The sequence below is a fragment of the Crocuta crocuta genome, unplaced genomic scaffold (assembly GCF_008692635.1).
Source record: "Crocuta crocuta isolate KB4526 unplaced genomic scaffold, BGI_CrCroc_1.0 scaffold170, whole genome shotgun sequence".
NCBI lineage: Eukaryota > Metazoa > Chordata > Mammalia > Carnivora > Hyaenidae > Crocuta > Crocuta crocuta.
The window spans coordinates 265,775-288,647 of record NW_027527853.1 but is presented as its reverse complement, the minus strand read 5'-3'; the positions used below and the strand labels follow the sequence as shown (position 1 = coordinate 288,647).

General features: G+C 43.1%; 1 protein-coding gene across 2 annotated transcripts in view; it reads right to left on the bottom strand.

The window, feature by feature from the left end:
* DNMBP (dynamin binding protein) overlaps positions 1-22,873 on the bottom strand; it is a 95,001-nt gene that overhangs the window by 5,134 nt on the left and 66,994 nt on the right. For both annotated transcript variants that reach the window (XM_077778778.1, XM_077778784.1), the window contains 11 exons: positions 18,807-19,000; positions 17,860-17,959; positions 14,706-14,853; positions 14,107-14,124; positions 13,528-13,727; positions 11,414-11,544; positions 10,375-10,479; positions 5,910-6,038; positions 4,206-4,538; positions 3,691-3,870; positions 2,196-2,394 (listed from right to left, as the gene is read on the bottom strand). In XM_077778778.1, the coding sequence (XP_077634904.1) occupies positions 2,196-2,394; positions 3,691-3,870; positions 4,206-4,538; positions 5,910-6,038; positions 10,375-10,479; positions 11,414-11,544; positions 13,528-13,727; positions 14,107-14,124; positions 14,706-14,853; positions 17,860-17,959; positions 18,807-19,000 (1,737 nt within the window). The remainder of the gene's footprint in view (positions 1-2,195; positions 2,395-3,690; positions 3,871-4,205; positions 4,539-5,909; positions 6,039-10,374; positions 10,480-11,413; positions 11,545-13,527; positions 13,728-14,106; positions 14,125-14,705; positions 14,854-17,859; positions 17,960-18,806; positions 19,001-22,873) is intronic.

The following is a 22,873-nucleotide window of genomic DNA, read 5'->3' as shown; positions in this document are numbered from 1 at the left end:
TGAAGCCAGGTGATTAGGTGCTTAACAAAACTACTAGAAAGGTACAGGAGTAGGGGCTAGGCTCAGCCTGACCGCCAAAATACCACTGCACAATGGCCTACCAGCACAACCTCTACCTCAATCACAGCAGGAACCTGGAGTCAGGAAGATGCTGTTCCAGCTGCCGGCTCCCGGGTCACCCCTGCCAGCGGCCATCTGAGAACCAGGAGGCCCCTTCAGAACTGCTGGCCCCGGGGCAGTGCCATGGCTGCTGGACGCTCACGGGCAAAACGGACCCCTGCTGCAACCCCTCCACTCTCCCTTCGGACGGCTTTCTGAATTTAAGTCTCCTCTGACTGCACCCAGTTGGTGGAACCCAAGTCATATCCAAATCCCTACTGCGAGGAAGTCCTCGGCTAAAAACAAACACTGAAATCCCTGGTCCACAGAAACATTTTTTATAATGTTAAGAAAGAAGGACCTGTCAAGGCAGGGACCCAGAGCATGTCACCTCCGTGCGAGCAAAGACCATCTCCATCTTCACCTTCAGTGTGTTTTCTGTACCTAGAAAACCTGCTGCCACACTTCTGTTCCATCTGCTGAGTGATGGGAGGGGTCCCCAGGGCAGATGGCGAGAGGTAGAGGGTCTAACAGCTGATCTTCAAACTGCGGGCTCCTGCCACCCCCATCAGGATTGAGAAGACAAAAGCCCCAAGGATGGAGCAGCGTCTTGAGCAGCTTGGCTCTTTACTAGGGGTCCTTCTATGAACCCGTCAGTGGCATCACCTGTCCATCACCCCCCTCCTTGTCCTTCCTTTCCCACTTGATGGAAGAGAGAAAATCCACAAATACTTTCAAACTGAGAATGTCACAATTTTCCATTCCAGTGGTGAACAGATGTTTGTTATACAGGCCCACAGTCCTTATTAGAATGCTTACTTGGGGGGCGCCTGGGTGGCTCAGTCGGTTAAGCGTCTTGATTTCAGCTCAGGTCATGATCTCCCAGTTACCGAGTTTGAGCCCCATGTCAGGGCTCTGCACTGACAGTGTGGAGCCTGCTTGGGATTCTCTCTCCCTCTCTCTGCCCCTCCCTCCTCCTTTCTCTCTCTCTCAAAATAAATAAACTTAAAAATAAAAATAAAATGTTGAGGGCCAGATGTGTTTTGGAATTCAGACTTTGAATTTGGGAAAAGTACTCAAGTAAAAGTATACTGCCTACGGCCTGACATCCCCAGCAGCATCTAGGTCAATACCTCATAATTAAACCCATTCATGTTTCTAAATGTAGGACTATTCACATCAAAAGAGAGGCGTAACCATTATAAATAGGCTCACGTCACTTTGTGTGGGTTTTGCTATCAAAGAAGTTCAGACGAGTGAAGGTTCTGGCAAATGAATTCTTGTTTATCAGAGTGTTTTAGATTTGTGGAACGGGGGAGAAAGGATATGGATCAGTATCCTTCTTTTTACTTCTTTAATTCTATACATCCCCTGCCCAACCGCCACCCCTGCTAGAAACAAACTGCAAGCTCTTTTTAAAGCCATTCCTGAGGCACCTGGGTGGCTCAGTTGGTTGAATGTCCGACTTGGGCTCAGGTCATGATTTCATGGTTTGTGGGTTCAAGCCCCATGTCAAGCCCTGTGCCGACAGCTTCACATTCTGTGTCTCCCTCTCTCTCTGCCCCTCCCCTACTCACACTCTGTCTCTCTCTCTTTCAAAAATAAACAAACTTAAAAAAATATTTAAAGCCATTCCCTAGTTAAGAGACAAAACTGCTTGCTAGGGAACGAAAAACTCAAAAGGCAAGCAAAAAAATCCTTTCCTACAGGTTTAAATTCACACACTCACAAAACACATTTACAGAGCTTGGAAGAGGGCAGCTTATTTTGTGGTTCACTTCGAACAGGCTGAGAGGGCTCGGAACCAGTGGGCGTAAGCACCGCCCGGAAGAGCTGTAAAACATGGGGAGATCCTGTAAGGGGAGTAATGGAGCCTCCCCTGGAATTTGTAAAAACAAAACAAAACCAAAGAAAGGTTTTGTTTCAGTAATGACTTGGGCATTACACGGTCTCAAGATGAGCAGAACTTGGAAGGTTATTCTTCTCTCTTAATCAAATACTCTCACATATTTTCTGGCCTAGATAAGATTCAGGTATGGCCCAAAATAACTTTTTTCTCTTTAGAGTTACAGTAATCTGAGGTCTAGCACTCTTACCTCCATTGTCAATCAGCCAGCGGTTCTGACTGCCCATGGGGTCCTTCTTTTTGATCACGCCCACCAGGTCACCTTCCAGAAGGGAGACATCTAAGTCTTGAGCAGCATTGAAGTTCCGTTCCGCCTGGAAGAGTTTTTCAGGGGGGTACCTTGCCAGGAGGGAGGCCCGGAGTTCTTCTGACTGTAGCATGTAACTTGGCTAAAACGTAACACAAGAGATACGATCAACAAACGCCATCCCTGGCCATTATCCCAGCAGCCACATTTAATCCCAACTCACAGGCCGAGTCTCAGAAACGGGGGCAGAGCCAGCCAGCCACTTGCTACTCCCATCGGATGTTTTGGTGCCTGAGTCAGTCCATGTGGCTGGGTAAAACTCATGTTCTTATATAGCTCATGGCTTAGTACCTTTGTAGCTCTTAGGAAAAAAATCAACGGACTTAGCTTTACATCTGTTTATCTTGTGACAAAAAAAAATGTGATTAAAGTGTCACTTGGGGTGCCTGGCTGCTCAGTCAGTACAGCGTGTGACTCTTGATCTCGGCATTGTGAGTTCAAGCCCCACAATGGGTTCCATGCCGACACTGGCAGCGCAGGGCCTGCTTTGGATTCTCACTCTCCCTCCCTCTCTCTGTCCCTACTCTACTCTCTCTCTCTCAAAATAAATAAATAAACATAAAAGAAAACAAACAGAAAAAGTAATAATAAATTTGATTCTCCCCTTTTAAGGTAAATTAATGTCTATGACATATGGAGCAAAGTGTCATAAACAGAGGCAGATCAGTAATCTTTTAGATTATGACCCCATATAATCTGGTGTATCTTACCCTACTTTTCAAAATACAGAAAAACTTAGTTCCGAAGAACTATAACTCCAGGTAAAAAAGCAGTCAGCTGCTAACAGTTTGGGAATGTATCAGATAATTACCTTTTCCAATACATGATCAAACACAGGGAAGCCTGGAAGAATTAATATCCTGAAATCGGTTTCCTTAATTAATTGATCAAAGTATTAATATTAATTAATCCTTTACAAACTCCATCCACTGTATAGACTAAGATCCTAGAGTGCTTTTCAGAGGGCATTGTGAAGGACATATCAAGTGTGAAAAAACTACAGGCGGTCACCAGACAGGGCCAGCAGTGCTGCTGGGGAGAGTGAAGGAAGAAGCCCGTGACAGAGGAGAGAGCTCGAGGACCTTTCCTCTGCATGACTAGATGTGAACTCCTATTAAATCACTAATGTGTAGACAGAGCTGGGTCCATCAGTAATAATGATGACAGCTTATCTGTATGGTGCTCACCATGCGCCAGGCATTTCTAAGCACTTTCTGTATATGATCTCATTTGAACCTGGTAATAACCCAGTGATGGGAGTGTAATAGCCAGGTCTCAGTGAGGAGGGGGAGTCATGGCTAGCACAGCCCGGACCCCTCCCCCCCTCCCCACCCCACTTGCTGCTCTCCACCTGCGCCCTCGCCAGTCCTCCACTCACCAGGCCCAGGAGTGGCTTCCGGGCCGACTGGCGGTCCACGGTTTTCCTCTCAAACGGCTTCCTGGCAGCTGGCAGCGACTCTGGGAAGAAGGTGAACACCTGGAGCTGCTGCAGAACTCTGCTGTGCTCTTCGTGGAAGATGGCGATAAGGTTTCCCTCTCTGCCGGCGACTTTAAGTAACTGGAGTCCGTGGGAAGGGCAGAGGGAGAGAAAGAGGAGACGGCGGCTGAAAGATCACAGGACTGGCTGGGTGCNCCGCCCGCGCCACCCCCGCCCCAGGCCCCGCTGGCCGGCTCTTCCCGGATCCTCAGGGTGGAAAGAGGTGTTTAGAAGCCACAGGCCCCAGCAAGGGATGGGGAATCCCGAGCGTGAGGGGCTTGCCCTAATGACATATTTCATCTCCCTAGATCGAACGATTTCGCAAGCAACCAGGGGTGTGTTCCCAGAAGAACCTCGGAGACTTCACCGCTGGTGGGGGACGGACACACACAGATGGACGACACACGCACACTCACTGAAAGCAGTGGCTTGAGCTGTTCCAGCGCCTGGCGCACAAAGTCGCAGTGGGCCTCGGCGTAGCCGTGGATGCAGTTGGTGAAGAGGCCCTGCGCGTACTGGTGGAACTTGGGCAGCTCGTCCAGCAGCTGCGCGTTCAGAGCCTCGTAGTTGTTCCGCGCCGACTGCAGCTCCTCCAGAGTCTTCTTGTCCTTTAACTTCTCTGCCCGCTCTGTGCAGTTGTAGAAGTCCAGAAGCTTATCAAAGCGCTTCTGCACCAGCTTGTGGGGCCCCGTGAACATGCTAAGTAACTGGTTTAGGGGAGAGATGACGAGCCGCTCTGTCCTCTCCTTCTGTAGGAACAAGAAAGTCACACTGCTCAGTTACTCCGTATCCGGTATCTGTGGGTTTTAACTGAGGTGTAACTGATACATTAGATTCAGGGGTACAACATAATGATTCAATATTTGGATATATTAGTGCATAAGCTAAACCCATGCAGATCAAAGAGTGTTGTATGTATCCAACACCAGACGCACTTGCACGTTCTACAAAAATCTTCAATTTATAACCTTCATCCAATAATTTGCACATGCCAGTTTGCAAAATATGCTAATGCCACCTCAGCTCCACAGTTGATGACAAATGCTGAGTTACACACATTAATGTGATGCTTGCATTGCAACCCGGATGGGACAGTGTGTCTGGGGTCACCTGTTATGTGCACACGTCTATACAGTTTGGATTTAACTGAAAGTACAGTTGATACATCAATCTGAGATACAAAAGCTTTCATACACCCATAATACCTTTTCTAATCATGACTACTTGGTAATACCTTTTCACTTTTCAAAAGATTTTTCTAATTTTTTCAAGAGGGACAGACACTGAGCGGCACTATATTGCCACATAAAGAACATAAACAGGAGGGGGCACCTGGGTGGCTCAGTCGGTTAAGTGTGTCTCACTCGGCTCATGATCGCATAGTTTGTGGGTTCGAGCCCCAAGTATGGCTCTGTGCTGATAGTTCAGAGCCTGGAGCCTGCTTCAGATTCTGTGTCTCCCTCTCTCTCCCTCTGCCTCTGTCTCTCTCTTCAAAAAATAAACATAAAAAAAAGAACATAAACAGGTACTTAGTACATTACTTTTAGTAAGATGCTAATGTTGTTAGAACACCTGCGAAATGAATGCTTTCTTCACCCTAAGCCATTCAGAGATTTCCAAGAAACCATCAAACCCCACCAGTCTCTCTCTTCTCAGGATCAAATCCAAGGTCTCTATTTAGAATTAACCCAGGCAATTTGGCCTTTAGTACCATCTTTGTAAGGAAGTGCAGGCCAAATCAAAGATCCATTTGTTAACTTCTAAACTATTCCTAAATATTCCTTTCTAAGATAGTACTCCTATAGTTGTTTTCTTTGTGAGGAGGTATCAATAGTGATACCAGATGAAATTTCCCACTTTTCCTCTGTCTCTACAAACTAGACAGATCACAGCTAGAAAAAAATCTCTTTGAGTCCCAAAGGCCAACCTGTCCTTTCAACTAATTACAAGCCACTGTTCTGAATATAAAACCCCAATATGAATATAGCTAGAGGGAGACTGGTATTTCTGATGCACACACAGCATGTCTCTGTGGAATTAACTTTTCCACGAGCTGCATGTTAAAGAATCCCAGGAAGAAGGGGCCCTATAAAAAGAGGGCTGAGGAAAGAGTCACTTACAAAATTTGTGAAGAGCTGATCACTGATGTAACGATGCACCTTCTCGAACTGTTCCAAGTCTCGGTGCCCCTTCTCCATGCACACATCCCACATGCTCACGGCAGCCACCACTTTCACACATGCCGATTCCTGAAGCCAGTTAGAAACAAATGCAGTAAGACAAGCAGAACTTGCTAGCCTTCACCATTCATCCTGAGTAGCAGAATGGGACAAAAGGGGCCCATGATTAAAGATTTTCTCTCTAGCACAGTATTTTAGCTTGGAAACAAGCTCACCCTCATAAACTATAATTTATGAGCCACAGAGAAAAGTCTAAGGCTATTAGTTATAGAAAAATCGTGAGGGTTTCTATCAGCTCTTTGGCATTTCTTTATGTTCCTAATTTTAGTTTCTTAATTCATCAAGAGTTAAGTTATCAAATTTGAGCCAAGATGATTCCTGCAGGATCATAATGAGCAATCACTTCTCATCCTACCAGTGTTGGCTCATGTTGTCACCTTCTCAAAGACAACTGGTCACCACCCTTTGCAGAACTACAGCCCCCCTTCCTGCACTCAGGCACCCCAGACTGCTCTGTCCTTTGTCATTGCAAAAATATCTTCTCATGGACAATATAATTTACTAATGTTTGCTTATTTTCTCTATCTCCCCCCAGGCCCCTAATAGCATGTAAGCTCCATGAAGGCAGGGATTGTCTGTTTTGTTCGCAGACTCAATTATCATTGACTGAATAAATGAATAAATAAGTGAGTGCATAGTAAACTCTTCCTGGCTGATCCTGACAGTTTTTACATCCCAGGCTGGTTTTCTCTGGCTAATTGAAACAATGCTGGGTTTTCACCTTCTTTAGTTTAAGTTAAGGGACTGCCTATTATTTCGATATTAACCCAAATATAATCTAAATATACCAAAACTCCATTAATATACTTCAAGGGCAAATGAAGCCCCTAAGCAAAAAACATCAGTGCCTCCTCAGACATCAGTTTGATTCTACTACATTTTATTTCATGGCATTTGCAGACCTCTAGTCTTTAGGTCCTATGCCTATATGTGTAGACATAGCCAGTGTTTTGTCAGAAGGATAAACCGTAATCTTTTTAATTCCGCCTGAGTGGGAGAACAAATGTGAAATGTGATGTCCTCTTATATTCTTTTAAAGAAATGTCATGAGGTCTCAAAACAGTAGTCACACGCCAATGTAGATACCAAAATATAGTCAACGTCCCTCAGCTTATGTTCTTGCCAGCTCTCTCTCCCCCTCAGTTTTATTTGGCAGGGCTTTTCATTTTATAAAGTCAGGGATGAAACTGTTCAACATTTTCTCCCTTCATTTCTGGTTAGCAGTCAGAACCAAACTGACCTGCCCATCAAATGGCTGTCAAGGTTATGTATGTCCCACCCACTGCTATGGAAGGAAGTATTTTAAAAGAGTTGGGGGCTCAGGTATATGCTTGCTACACATTTAGAACACATGGGAAGAAAAAAACCCAATGGGGCGGGGGGATCAAAATTAGAGGGATTGGAAGGGAAAGTCCTAGACCAGGGAACACACTTGGGAGTTGTACCAATATTGGTTTTGCCAAATCTCTCACTTTAAACCAATGTGCTCCTGAAAGTTTTATAAACCTTAATTTTTACCTAATTACATACTTAAAACATGAATGGAGGGAAGCCTAGGTGGATCAGTCGGTTAAGCGTCTGACTTCGGCTCAGGTCATGATCTTGTGGTTCATGAGTTCGAGCCCCACGTCGGGCTATGTGCTGACAGTTCAGAGCCTGGAGCCTGCTTCAGCATCTGTGTCTCCCTCTCCCTCTGACCCTCTCCTGCTCACACTCTGTCTCTCTCTCTCTCTCTCAAAAATAAATAAAGATTAAAAAATATGTTTTAAATAAAAAACATGAAGGGAGATAGTCTATTTAGAAGAAATGTAGGGGCATTTCAGATAATGGGGATCACTCAATAAATGATAACAGTTGGAAAACCAGGTGGAAAAGCAGCACTGTGGATTGCTCCCTCACCCTTATACAGGGAATTCCAGCTAGATCAATAACTTCAACTTTAAAAATGAAATAATAACAATATTAAAACCTGGGAAATATTTATTACCTTGGAATAGGAAAGATCTTTTCAAGTATGACACAGACCTAAGAAGCCATAAAAGAAAGGCTTAGACCATACAAAACTAAAAATTTTCTACATGCAGAAAACATTTAAGAAAACTTAAAAGTCAACAATCTTGGGGAGAAATATTTGTAAACCATCATCTCAAAGGGGTACTTTCTCCAACATATACAGAGGTACCACAAATCGGAAAAAGACCATCAAATCAATAAATAAGTGCCTTGGGGTGCCTGGGTGGCTCAGTTGGTTAAGCATCTGACTCTTGGTTTCAGCTCAGGTCATGATCTCACGGTTTTCTGAGTTCGAGCCCCGTGTCAGGCTCTGTGCTGACAGTATGGAGACTGCTTGGGATTCTCTCTCTCTCCCTTTCTGTTCCTCCCCTGCTTGTACTGTCTCTGTCTCTCTCAATAATAAATAAACTTAAAAAAATTTTTTGAGATAAATAAATAAATAAGTGCCTCAAAATATGGACAAATCAACAGAAAAAGGAATATAATGACTTAAAGATAGGAAAATATCCTCAACTTCATTTACAAAGAATGCAAATTTAAACTATATTGAAATAGCATTTTTAAAAATGTTTTATTTATTTCTAAGAGAGAGAGAGAGACAGACAGACAGACAGCATGAGAAGGGGAGGGCCAGAGAGAGAGAGGGAGACACAGAATCTGAAGCAGGCTCCAGGCTCTGAGCTGGCAGTCAGTACAGAGTCTGACGCGGGGCTCGAACCTACGAACCATGAGATCATGACCTGGGCTGAAGTCGGACGCTTAACCAACTGAGCCACCCAGACACCCCTGAAATAGCATTTTTAACCTATCTTACAAAGAGAAGATATTTTGATTTTGGTAAAACTTTGTGTTAGCAAGGGACGAGGAGGTCCTTTCACACACTACTGGTAGGGGTTTTTGCTGTATAATGTCTATGAAATTTAATAATATCAAAATGTACACGGCTATATGATTTGGCTCAGAAAAGCCAAGACTCTGGTCTTCCTATATACTCACAGATCAGAAAATGATGTATCGACAAGGATGTTCCTTGTGCCACTGCATCTAAAGGTTTGCCAACTACAGTCTAAATGTCCATCAATAGGGGACAAGTTCAATGAGTTATGGCGCATCCATATAATTAAATAGTGTGCAGTTGTTCAAAAAAATTGGCAGTTCTATGTGCACAGGTACAGAACTTCTAAAATACTATTGTTTGCAAAACCCAAGATGCTTAACAGTGTGTATCTCTCTCTCTCTCTCTCTCTCATACTCACACACACACACACGATTATCACTGATGAGAGAAGAAATCTGATAAATGCAAATTGTGTCTATAGAAGGTGACTAGGAGACGGGTTGGAGGAAGAATTATTTTCACTTTTTACTTATCCCTTTGGTATCTTTCATATTTTTACTTTTCTGCTTAATTAAAAAATGACTTCTTTTTTATTTTTTTAGAAAGCAAAGGATTTCTTTTAAAGAAAACTGCTTGTTTCACAGGATGAGATTTTCATATGTGAGGGCCGGGGTATATGATACGTTTCCATAAACAGCATTCTATGAAGTCCATAGGGAATGGGAGATACAAATAAAAAGGGTTCTAGTCCCCAGGGCAGCCAGGTGGCTCAGTCAGTTAAGCGCCTGGCTCTTAATTTTGGCTCAGGTCATGATCTTGAAGTTTGCAATATTCTGCGTCGGACTCTGAGCTGACAGCTCGGAGCCTGCTTTGGATTCTCTCTCTCTCTGCCCCTCCCCTGCTCACACTTATGCTCACTCACTCTCTCTCAAAATAAATAAATAAATAAATATCTTTTAAGAATAAAGTAAAAAAGAAAGGATTCCAGTATTGGCTCTGACCATGACGCAAAAACCGTCTGGCCTCCTCAGCCCCTCCAGCTTTCCAGACCAATTCCTGATTCTAACAACTTTAGGGGCCTTTTGTATAGCAACTGAATTAGATGGAAATCAACATTACTAATAGAAAGCATGCCTCTATGGGAGCCATTCTCATATTATTCGATCTTCAAAATTATCTTGACAAAATGAACTGTGACAAGTGCTTCACAAGTAACTGGACGGAGGAGACAGTAGGAAAAAGGTGGTGGGAAGGATAGAGACGCCAGGGGGAGGAAGAAACTGGGCCACTCTAGAATTAACTCAGCCTACACATCCTCCAAATGCTGTCACCTCTTAAATGACCTACAGGACTCCCAGGAACACGTATGTCAGGGCACAGTGGTCATTTGAGTCCCGATTATTTTCCACATGCATTCCACAATATGCTGGCGAGCAGAAAAGCGGACGGGATTACACCCTATGCGATTCTCGGCGGAGCACTGTCCTCACTCACCCGGATATGCTGGAGGTAGAGAGACAGGTCTCGGATAAAAGATTTGATCAATCTTTCTTGCATTCGGAAGTTCTTTTCAGTTTCTTCAAATGCTTCATCTTTTATCTGTTCATAGTAAACAAGTGCTGTTAGCAGATTTGCATTCTCCTGCCATCTATCCAGGTGGCAAAAGTATCTTTCTTAAAAATATCTTTTATCTAAATTTTAAACCTTTGAGGTTTCTCCAAATCATACTAATTGAATCGAAACACCTCTACGTGACCTTGTAAGGTCTCCAAAAAACACAACAGGCCCTCGTACCCTCACACTTTGCTCTCTTCCTGTCCTGGAGCCCACATTTGTTCCCCCTGGTACCCTGGCTTGAGCTGTCACTTTGCCTGGGATGCCCTCCCCTTCCCTATGCCCAACTACCCCCCTTTCTTTGAGGCTTAGATTAAATCTCTTGTCAACATGAAGCTCACCCTCATGCAACTCCTGTTTTAAGTACTACGGATGCAGAAAACAAACTGCAAAACTTAACAGCGGACTCTTTTCTAGCTGCTGTTTTCCACTGATTGCATGCTGCATATATGGTGTGCTAGAATGAAGCCTGGTAGCTTCAGATCCACTCTCAGCAACGTGGATGACCGGTTTTCAAATTACTCAACCTCTCAGACTTTGTGTTTCTTTATTTGTGACATGTGGTGTTGAACGATGGTGATCTCTTAAAGCCCTTCTAGCTTCATGTCTACAATTTTGTCTCCCCAAATAGATTATAAGCTCCTCATGGGTGTCTAAAACTGCACTGTGATATAGTGACCTATTTGGCCCGATTTGCCTTTGTACACATTGTAAGCGACTCGCCAAGGCACGGCCGGGGGGTTGGGTAGATGGGGGGGATTCACATACACAGTGGCCGCAGGGTCCTGTATCCACCAGCTGACAAACACCAAAAGAGGTACTAAGTGTGGAATCATGCAATCGACACCATGCAGGCCGCCCCGGGGAACCCCAAAATGCTGCCGAAGATGTATTAAACCTTCAAGTGAGGGGATCTCACCTGTGGAGCAAAGCCAGTGAGGTGCTTCAGGTGACTGCTCACTCGGTTGGATTTCTTGATGATGGAGTGGATGTTCAGTTTGGAAATTTTCTCCATGAGGCTGTCTTCATCACCTTTTCGGTACTTGAGGACTAGGGAGTGAGTCAAGAAAGCCCTTCTCTGAGCATGGACAGACTACAAAATGAGCCACAAAATGAGATCAACAACCCAAACTAGAGCTAGTGCTTGTTTTCAGTGAGTCAGTTTTGTCTCATAACTGACTAGAGACAAAACATGAGTAACAATCACCATTATGAATAGACGGGATACTTGACGAATCACAGAGAGAGACTGTGTGAACTAGGAGTGGTTAGGAGGAAAGGGAGCAGAGGGGTCAGGAGAAGAGTCCAAGATTTGGAGTCAAAGAAACCTGTGAGCTCAATGCCTGGGAGTACATCACTTCATCAAGGTGTGGCCTTCCATAACTCAGTTAACTTCTCTGAGTCTCACTTCCTTCTCCAATAAAATGTAGAAAGGAACACTACTTGCTTTCTAAGGCCATCTTCAATGGTCTCATGTACAAATGAGATGTATTACTTATTTTAAAGTTTATTTTTTAATTTTAAAGTGTATTTATTTATTTTGAGAGAGAGCAAGCAGGGTAGATACAGAAAGTGAGGGAAAGAGAGAGTCCCAAGAAGGGTCTGCACTGCCAGCACAGAGCCCAATGCAGGGCTCAAACTTACGAACTGTGAGATCGTAACCTGAGCCGAAGTTGGATGCTTAATGGACTGAGCTACCCAAGCATCCAAGATGTAATTTAAAAAAAAAATTTTTTTTTAATCTTTATTCATTTTTGAGAGAGAGAGTCAAAGAGACAGACCGAGTATGTGAGTGGGGGAGGGGCAGAGAGAGAGGGAGACACAGAATCTGAAGCAGGCTCCAGGCTCTGAGCTGCTAGCACAGAGCCCGACACAGAGCTCAAACCCACAAACCTTGAGATCATGGTCTGAGTCAAAGTCCAACGCTTAACTGACTGAGCTACCCAGGTGCCCCCCAAGATGTATTTTTTAAAAGTTTTATTTATTTTGAGAGCAGGGCTCAATCTCACAATTCATGAGATCATGACCTGAGCCAAAATCAAGAGTTAGAGGCTTAACCGACTGATCCAGCCAGGTGCCCCACAAATGAGATGTTTATATCCAATTGTCCCACACAGTAAAATGCTATACAGGAGTCACGTGATTACATACTATGTCATACCTTAGGCACAATCTCTAGAAAAGTTTAGAGATATCAAAAGTTGTAAGAAGACTGGAAGGCACCATAAAGGCATGACATTGATGAAGATGAAGATGAAGATGACATTACATTGGGAGATATGAACCAAGACAAAGGGCTAGATGGCCCAAGGGCTTGAACAGCACACTCAACATTACATACCAGTGTGGGTATTGAGGTGGAAATAGAAGGCAGAGAAAGAGGTTATACTATAGATTCTTTGAGGATATGACTAACAAATCAGTTTAGCTGGGTCAACACGCATACTCATGGAGTGTTCAAATTAGAGCCTCATAAGAAGTTTGATGAAAAGAGAAAAGAAATAATTTGGTTCATTCTACATAATGAAGAATGCGTTGGGTGGTTTGGCAACTGACTGCAAAGTGTTGGGGCGGGGCTCAGACCAGAGAGGAGTCATGTGAGCTAGATACTGGGCAAACTGGGGTTTTTGGAAAGATGATGAAAATTCCTAACTGAAGTGGAGGTAGTAAAACATCCAACCCGGCATGCAGGAGAACAAATCTAGGCACGAGTAGAAAAGGACTGCCTTCAATAAGCTGAAAAGGCAGTCACCAGTCACCTGCAGAAGCCGCTCTCCAGTCTTCATATCCTTGGGAAAGACTGACTGCTCTAAGCTTGATCACAGATGCCTTACTTCCACTGCTCCACAGCTATACTTATGTTATTACTTTTTTTTTCATACTTCATTTCCCCCAAATGGTGCCACCATTTCTTCAGCACAGCCCTATTACCCACTCTCTGCCTTGCCCATCTCTGGTGAAGTAATAATTCTTTTTGATTAGGAGAGCATTCTTGAGGGCATTCCTCCTTTCCAGCAAGTATGCTTTTCTTACCCAGGTCCTTCCGACGTTTATATTCATTAATGTTAACATTGATCTCCTTGACTGCCAGGACTGCGTTGGTTAAGGGCACTTTATCGGGGTGGGATTCTGGAGTGGAATTCAGCAACTCCATTAGCAGGAGTGGATAACGCATTACCCTCTGGACCGGCTTGATGAGGAAGGAGCCCAGGTTAATGTAATTTGTGCATCCCCTGTAAGAGAGGGTAAAACAGAGACTTTTAATCAACCGTCAATAATACAGGGCCTATTGGTGGTGTCTGTGATTCTTAAAAATAGATAGCTGTGTTCTCTCACCCTCCTTTCCAATTTCATTCATTCAACGAATATTTTCTGGGCATCTAATAAATACCAGGTACTGTTCTACGTGCTGAGGATTTAATAGTGACCTGTCCTGGTGGAAGGAGACAGGCAATAAACAAACATTCATTTGTTAGGAATGAATGTTCCCACTTCATTTGGTGGGAAGCACTATGGAGAAAAATATAGCAAAGCAGGTCTACTCCTAGGTTTCTGTCTATAAAGGAAGAAAAATCAAGAAATAAGCTTGTGCATCAAGGGCAAGGGACTTACCATTCTGTGTACAGGCTCCTACAGGGCGGCGAGCATGAAAAGAAAACAGACAGCTGCTTAGAGGTGATACTAATGCCGATTTTCAATTTCTCGGAATATATTAGAGTTCAACTAATGCCTATCAGATGAGCAGACAAAAAGAAATCACATGGGATAAAAGGAAAATTATAAATATCTATGGAGGCATATCCAGTTCATTAAAAAGTTAGTAAGCCCCTAACTTCACTCTGATCTACTTAGACACACATTATATCCTTATAACCTGCCTCTCTAACTCTGGGAAAATCTCACCTGAAGGTCAAGAATAAGTGAATTTGGTCTTCTTACCTCTGCTCTTGTGTATTTGGACCAAACTATCTTCCTGGCTGCTTCTTACCTGAACATGCTAATTTAATACTTTTGTATCTGTAGACACAAAGCAGGAAGCCACTTCAGATTTTCAAGGGAAAAGAGAATATGAGAGAAGAGCAAAAGACATAACAGGGCGTTAGGTTTAAAATAAGATGGATGTCACAAGAAGTCTAGACATATGCATGCAATGACTTCTACAAGGCAGAACTAAAGAATTATGATGGAAGTGAAGTAGACAAAACTCCTACTTGAGATCAGCCAAGGAGTCCTGAAGATGCTTCTGGATCTTCTCATCCTTCTCATATATTTCCAGCAGTGAAATGGCCTCATCATGATTCTGGCAGTAAACCTTGTACGTTCCCTCAAGCTCATCCCGGTGATCAAGAAACACGGGACCTTTGGAATATACATAAACATACAGTGTGTGCCGTAACTTTCTTCTCAGTATCCTCAATGTAGAGTGGATAACCAAACTTTTGTCAGTTAAATCTTATCACAAGAAATAATGGGACTAACCATCCAATTTATAAGAAATTGCCATGAACCATCTCAAAATTATACTTATTTAAAGGAAAAATTAAGGGGCGCCTGGGTGGGTCAGTTGGTTAAGCGTCCGACTTCGGCTCAGGTCATGATCTCACAGTTCGTGGGTTCGAGCCCCGCATCAGGTTCTGTGCTGGCAGCTCAGAGCCTGGAGCCCGCTTCAGATTCTGTGTCTCCCTCTCTCTCTGCCCCTCTCCCACTCATGCTCTATCTCTCTCTGTCTCAAAAATAAATAAACTCTAAAAACATAAATAAATAAAGGAAAATTTAAGAGAACCACGTCATCATGTGTTTCTTTTTTAGAACACAGATGCGCGTGCGCACACACACAGACACAGCTGGTCCCGGAAACTGCCTCCAGTCCCCTCTCAGTCAGGCAGAGTAAGCTGTTTGCAAGGGTTCCCCATAAGTATGTGATCAGAACTGCAAGGGCCCTTCACTGTCTGAGCCCCAGGAAAATCACCAGAGTGAAGACATTCTTCCACAGCAGCAGTTTCTAACCTTTTCTTTGTTCATGAATTAAATACATGGGACTAGAAGTTTATTACAATACCTACAATATAAAAAACCCCAAATCTGTGATATCACATGTGTACTCCTTTATAAAGCACTGAACAGCAAAATGTAGCTATGAATCTAATAATCCCCATAATTGCTCTTCCTCTGCCCCCTTTCCTTGGTTGTTCCTGCTTCAGCCTGTACAGCTCCGCAAAGTCCTCTCAGCCCTGTGCTCCTCTCCTAAAACATGATCCCACTTACGGCTTCCCTAGTAACTATTTCTACCAGCTGCTCAGGCAGAAAGCCGTCTATGGAACCCCATCACATTCTCTACAATGTTCCCTCTGTTCCATCTATGTGCTGTCCTATGGAACTGTCTATTCTGACAGATCAGTTTTCATTTATATTAAATCTGTGTCATTAATTACTGCTCCTTTCTGTGAGAGAAACTCGACTTCTTCATAAACATCCCACTCACGCCGCCCTCCCCCGGGCAGCCTCCTTTCGGTCTATTTCTGCAGCTCAGAAGGCACAGCAGCAGAATGGCTGGCTGCATTCCTGACCTTCAGGGCCACTTTGCAAGCCCTGAGCCATCCAGGCCTCTATTTCCAATATCTACTATCTACTTGCCTTCTTTTCCTCTGTCATTCCTTCGTACACCTGTCCCTGCTGACATTCCCAGAACCTTCACTATCACGCTGCTGCGGATGCACACGCCTCTATTCGCTGCTTTTCAACCTCCCTGATAGGCACTATTCTATATCAATCGCCAACTAGCAAAGCTACATCTTAATTTCCAGGGTCCTTCAAACTGGGGGGGTCACAACCCATAGATGGGTCATGCAATCTACTTTGTGGGTCATGATCAGTAGTTTGAAGAAATAAAATGGAATAGGAAAGAAAGTATCAGGAAACAGTGACCATAGTCAAAGTACAAACATAACTCACACTCTCACACACACACACACACACACACACACACACACACACACGAATCCTGGGTCATTATGCAAAAGATTTCTTTCTGTGGGACATGTTTAAAATTAATATTAATACTGTCACACTAATTGGCTAAAAGCCCCACAGTCCCTTTCCCTTTCCTTCTGGAGGGCAAAGCCATGATTCTGTTGCTATGTCCATTTCTCTCCCAGGTGAGTCAGGTAAACACTGCCTTGTCTAAGCCATCATGATCCCTTTCTCCTTTCCAGTATCAGTTCAGGCACATGCATGTGACCCAGGTCTGGTGAATGAGAAATAAAAAGAAATCTGACAGGGGAGTACTGGAAAAGTCTGGCTCGCTCTTCGATAACAGAGGGTTATTTTCCTTCTGCTGGATGTTGTCACGTATGTAGTGGGATGACTAGAAATGTGGTGGCATCTGGTGACGATTCCAGGAAAACAGCAAAATGATAGGATGTCCCTTCCCATGTGGTACCAGAGCCGATCTGTATGAGCAACAGAATATGGCAGAAGTGACCGTATGACATATCCAGGATCAGGTTAGAGAAGACATTGTGGGGTCCCAGCTTGAGCTTTCTCTCCCTCTTGGATCACGCACTGGGGACAGCCAGCTGCCATGTCATGACGACAGCCCATGGAGAGGCTCACAGGATAAGGAACCAGGGCCTGAAGAGATGAGTGAGCTTCCTCGGAAGTGGATCTTTGAGCCCCAGATGACAACAATCGAGGCCAACAACTTGATCCCAACCTCATGAGACCCTGAGCCAGAACCACCCCACTCACCCACTCAAGGATTCCTCAGCCACAGGCACTGTGAGATAATACATGTTTCTTATTTAAAGCTGCTAAGTTTTGGTATAATTTGTCACACAGCAACAGATAATACAGTTCCCTTGTTTATTAAAAATAGATCACTGTTTTTCAAATATTTTTTGACAATAACCCACATGAATAAAAACATTTTAAATCATGACTCGGTGTACTTAACATGTAGAATTGAAATAAGAAGTAAGTTTCAAAAACCTGTAGCTGTGCTTATTATTTATAGTACATTCTGGTATTTTCTATTTTATTTTATTGAAAAAAGTACACTGGGTGCAACTTACTGTATCAATCTCATGACCCACTAGTGGTTTGCAACCGTCAGTCTGGAAACATCAGACCATGTGACATCTGAAACATCGTCTATTGCTAACATCCTGTGCCATGTCAAAGCAGGGGGCCAAATAACCTTTGAACTAAGTAACTAAACCTTCATTTACTAGCAAAGCTTCATTTTCCCATTTAGTACCAGCAAGCCTTCTTCACCTCCTACCTCCTGTCCATAAAGTTAAAAAAAAAAGGGGGGGTGGGGGTGGGGGGAGTTGGCATTGCTTCTGAAGCAAAAGCAAGAGCTCATACCTACGGCATCGCTTATTTCCAGATCAGCCAACAACTGCTTTGAGACCTTAATCACCATATGCATGTTTCCAAAAAGTCCTTCAAAATCAATGTTTGGTATCTGAGAATGGGAAACAAAATGCAAAGATGCATGGAAATGAAATTAATGACATATCATTCATATTAGGAACATCTTCAGGATGGTACAAAATTGTTCATCATCTTCACTCAATGTCACAAAGTTCCTAGAATAGGAATGTGCCAACATTCTCTTTAGTGTCACTTGTCCTTGAGCCACTAACTCTATGCTGCTTTACTCCCCTCCCCCACTACCTTAGTAAAATGACTGTGTTACCAATTTGGTCCATAATTATATTGGGATACAAATTCTCACTCAGTACCCAAAATTGGATGGCAGTGCCCACTTCCTATACTAGTTCTCAGGAGTGAATGCTCCAGAAGTACAAACCCAAGCCAAGCCCAGATGGTCACATAACAAACAGTAAGGACAATAAATCCCCAGGGTGCTGCTAACTGGTTTTGCCTACCGCCAGCATCTAGACAAGTACCTGGCACACACGCCACAGTCAAGGCTTCCTGAATATGCCCTGTACAGTCAGATGCTGGAGACCCATCACCCCTCACCCCCAGACTGCATCATATTATCATACAGCCTTCCCAACAAAGTGACACTCTAGACTGCCTAGAAGTGTTTTCAGCAGGAAACGTCCTGGGAGTCACTGTTTACGGACTGTAAGCCTGGTAAGCTAATAGTGGGCTTGAGTAACAGGATGCTGGAACGGTAAGTTGACGACACACATATGTTGGGACCCTTGAATTAAGAACAGGAGCAGCAGCCACAGACTTTATTTGAAACCAGTAACCCTTGTCGGGGAAGCACCCATATCCTAATGCTCCAGGCCTGGAGAATCCCATTCAAGGTAAAGCAAACCTCCCACAGCTCCCACCTGTGCCTGCTGCAGGGGCACCATGATGTGCTCAATGCACATTTCCAGATCCCGAATGTAGTCTCTTTCCGTCTGCAGAAGTTCTTCTATCACCTTGGCTCTCTTCTCCAGCATCCTCTGCTCTGGGTTTTCAGTGTACACAGACCCAGGAGGGGCCACCGGTGATGAGGACTGGGAGGAGAGGAGCGTCATTTCTAGAACGGAAGAGAGAACTGGTCAGCAGTTCTGGATGTTGAAAGCAAGACTCTTCAACCGTTGAAGAGTCTTGATTTAGGCTGAAAAGAACACATTCCTTGAGAACTAAAGTCTCACACCTGTCAACCATCAGGAATTCTGGTGACACCATCAGTTCTTATCATAAACAGGTGAAGGGCTGAGAAAGCCATCCCTATAGAGAGAACTTTTCTCACCTGGGTGATAACATTTCTAGAATTTGTCCTAAAAGGAGTAGCTAGCCCATTTTAGGGCGAACCTAAACCTCTTGGGAAAGAGACTCAGAGAAGTGCGGTTCTCAGAAAGAATTGCTTTCACTTCCTTGGGTATAAAACCCAATGCATGATGTCAGCAGCAGAAATACTAAGCGGAAGTCAAAAACATTGAGATAGCACATTAAAAAGAATACTCTGGGGAACATAACAATGCCAACAAAGGAGAAGACAAGAGTTGGATAGGAATTACCTGAGAGCTGGGTGACTATAGGGCCTACCATGCTCCAGTCACTGTGATAGAGGATTAACATATACAATAACATACAAAAATTATTTAGATTCCCCCTATCAAAACATTAATGAAGACTGGAGCACCCTGTTAGGTCAAATGCCCAAGAATACAAAGGTAGTCAAAAGATGAAGTTCTTTTTAATGGTATCATCAATCAAAAGAACCTCTATAGAATTACACTGCATGATCTAAAAATTAAAACAAATATGTACCTTGTCATTAGCTTTTACAATAACATATTCATTAGATACAGATGATGAGTTATTTATAAAGATGGGATGGCATTTGCTCACTTAAAATAAACATTAAATACTAAAATAAACAATTGAGGGGCACCTGGGTGGCTCAGTTGGTTGGGCATCTGAGGTTGGGCATCTGACTTTGGCTCAGGTCATGATCTCACCGCTTGTGGGTTTGGGCCCCGCATCGGGCTCTGTGCTGACAGCTCGGGGCCTGCAGCCTGCTTCAGATTCTGTGTCTCCTTCTCTCTGCCCCTCCCCCACTCACACTCTGTCTCTCTCAAAAAATGAATAAATGTTTAAAAATTTAAAAAAATAAATTAATTAATTAAACAATCGAAAAGAATTCTACCAATGAAGCATTCTCCGTTCAGTTTATTTCAAATTTCTTTTCTTTTATTTAAAATTTTTTTTTAATGTTTATTTTTATATTTGGGAGAGACAGAATGTGAGTGGGGGAGGGGCAGAGAGAGAGGGAGATAGAACTTGAAGCAGGCTCCAGCTCTGAGCTGTCAGCACAGAGCCCGACACAGGGCTTGAACTCATGACCTGAGCCAAAGTCAGATGCTTAACTGACTGAGCCACGCAGGTGCCCTTGTTTTAAATTTCTTAAGATCCACTTTAAAAAACCTACAAATCTGGTCAGTAAATATGCTAGTCTGAGTGTGATCACAAGAATATGTTTACCAGATCTGAGAAACAAAACACCTAAGTAGTGCTTGCTTATACTATTTATTGAAAACTAGGCTTTCACATCAGATTTTAATCTCCAAAAATCTTCCCTACTGCCTCTTCTCTAAGAACTTAGGAATTCCAATGTTTAAAAAAGAATACACCCAGATTCCAGTTTCTAAAAACGACTCTCCACTAAAAAAACAAAACAAAACAAACAAAAAAAACCCAGAATTCTTTGGAGAAATGTCTAATTACAAGACAGGCAAAGAAAGTACAGATGAACCTGAAACATCTAACGGCAGAAAGTAAGAAAGTGCTCAACAAAATGATGTAGGCATTTCAAAAAGGTTTGAAGTGGTTCCTAATGGCCAGATCTGGTAAAATCTGGGTATCAAATAAGCACAGCAATGAACTACAATCCATTGACTAAAATAAGAATCCAAGAGTTCATATTGACAACATGTAAGTACATAAATAAATGGGGCAGAAGACATGTTTTTTCTTATGGTATAATGTCAACTAATAAATACAGAAGAAATGATGGGAGTTAGAAAATCATCATTTTGTAACATCAGAATAAAATTTGGTCCAGGAACGAATCTTCAGTGGATACTTCTGGTGTTGGTGGCGAGTCTGATGATGATCAGGATATTTGCAAAGTTTTGAGTTAGTTATTACAAATTACTTCTTAGTTACAAAAATGAAAAATAGTGACTATATATGGTGGAGAAAGGGAGAATATGATAACTGAATAATCAAAATTCATGTCACCAATAAGGGATAAATAGACATCATGTTTTTCCATTTGTCATATCTGGAAACACAATATCCCTTATGTGGTATCCAGTCAAAAATGCATAATCTGAGGGGTGCCTGGGTGGCTCCGTAGTTTAAATGTCCAGATTCTTGATTTCGGCTCAGGTCATAATCTCAGTTCCTGAGTTCAAGGCCCGTGATGGGCTTTGCACTGACAGTGGGGAGGCTGCTTGGGATTCTCTCTCTCTCTCTCTCTCTCTCTCTCTCTCTCTCTCTCTCTCTCTCTGCCCTTCTCTGTGCACTACTCTCTCTCAAAATAAATATTTTAAAAATCTGAAACAAATCTTGAGGAAAGATCAGACAAACCCAAACAGAGGATTTGCATTCTTCAAAATGTCATGTTATGAAAGACAAAAAGGGGCACCTGGCTGGCTCAGTTGGTGGAGCATGTGACTCTTGATCTTGAGGTCAAGTTCGAGTCCCACACTGGGGGTACAGTTTGCCGCCACCACCCCCCCCCCAAAAAAAAAAGAAAAAGAAAAAGGAAGCCTGAGAGACAGTTCCCAATCAAAGATAACTGAGGAGGGGCACCTGGGTGGCTCAGTCAGTGAAGCATCCAATTTCAGCTCCGGTCATGATCTCATAGTTGGGCTCAGGTCATGATCTCACGGTTTGTGAGTTCGAGCCCCGCATTGAGCTCTGTGCTGACAGCTCAGAGCCCAGAGCCTGTTGCGGATTCTGTGTTTCCCTCTCTCTCTGCCCCTTTCCCTGGTCATGCTCAGTCTCTCTCAAAAATAAACAAACAGTTTAAAATAGGCTAAAAAAAAAAAAAAGATAACTGAGGAGATGACAGACAAATGCCATGTGTGATTCTGAACTGGATCCTGATCTGGAGATCAAACTGCTACAAAGGACAAAACTAGTATAATAGATGGAAGTTGAAATCTAGACTGTAAATTAGATAAAGTATCAATTCAGTGAAAAATGTCCTGAAATGGTAAATCTATATAGAACATCCATGGTTCATACAAAATACACACTGAAGCATACGAAAGGACATGATATACGCAACCTACACTCAGATAGTCAGTAAAGTATGTGTGCGTGTGTATGTGTGTGTGGAGAGAGAATGAACACAAAAACACAGCAATATGTTAAACACTGGTGCATGGGAATAAAGGATACAGAGGTTTTTTTGTACTACTGCAATAATCTGTAAAGTTTGTTTTTCAGAGTAAACAAAGGACACAATGGAAAAATGTCTTTCTTGAACTTTTTTTGGCAGAATGAATGACAAAATTTCAAGCATAACTCTTAATTCACTACAGTGCTAAATCATAATCCTAAACTAATTATACATTTTCAATAGCCTTGTTTTACACTTTCTTTGCAATTTCAAGCAATCAAATCTCAGTCTCAATTATGGTTTCATGAGTGGCAAGTTGAGAAGAGAAACTTATTTTTAAAATTAATGATCTTTGGAGCACCTGGCTGGCTTGGTCAATTAAGCATCCAATTTCGACTCAGGTCATGATTTCATGGTTTGTGGGTTCAAGCCCCTCATCAGGCTCTGTGTTGGCAGTGCAGAGCCTACTTGGGATTCTCTCTCTTTCTCTGTCCCTATCCCATTGCTCTCTCTCTCTCTCTCTCTCTCTCTGTCTCTCTTTCGAGCTCAAAA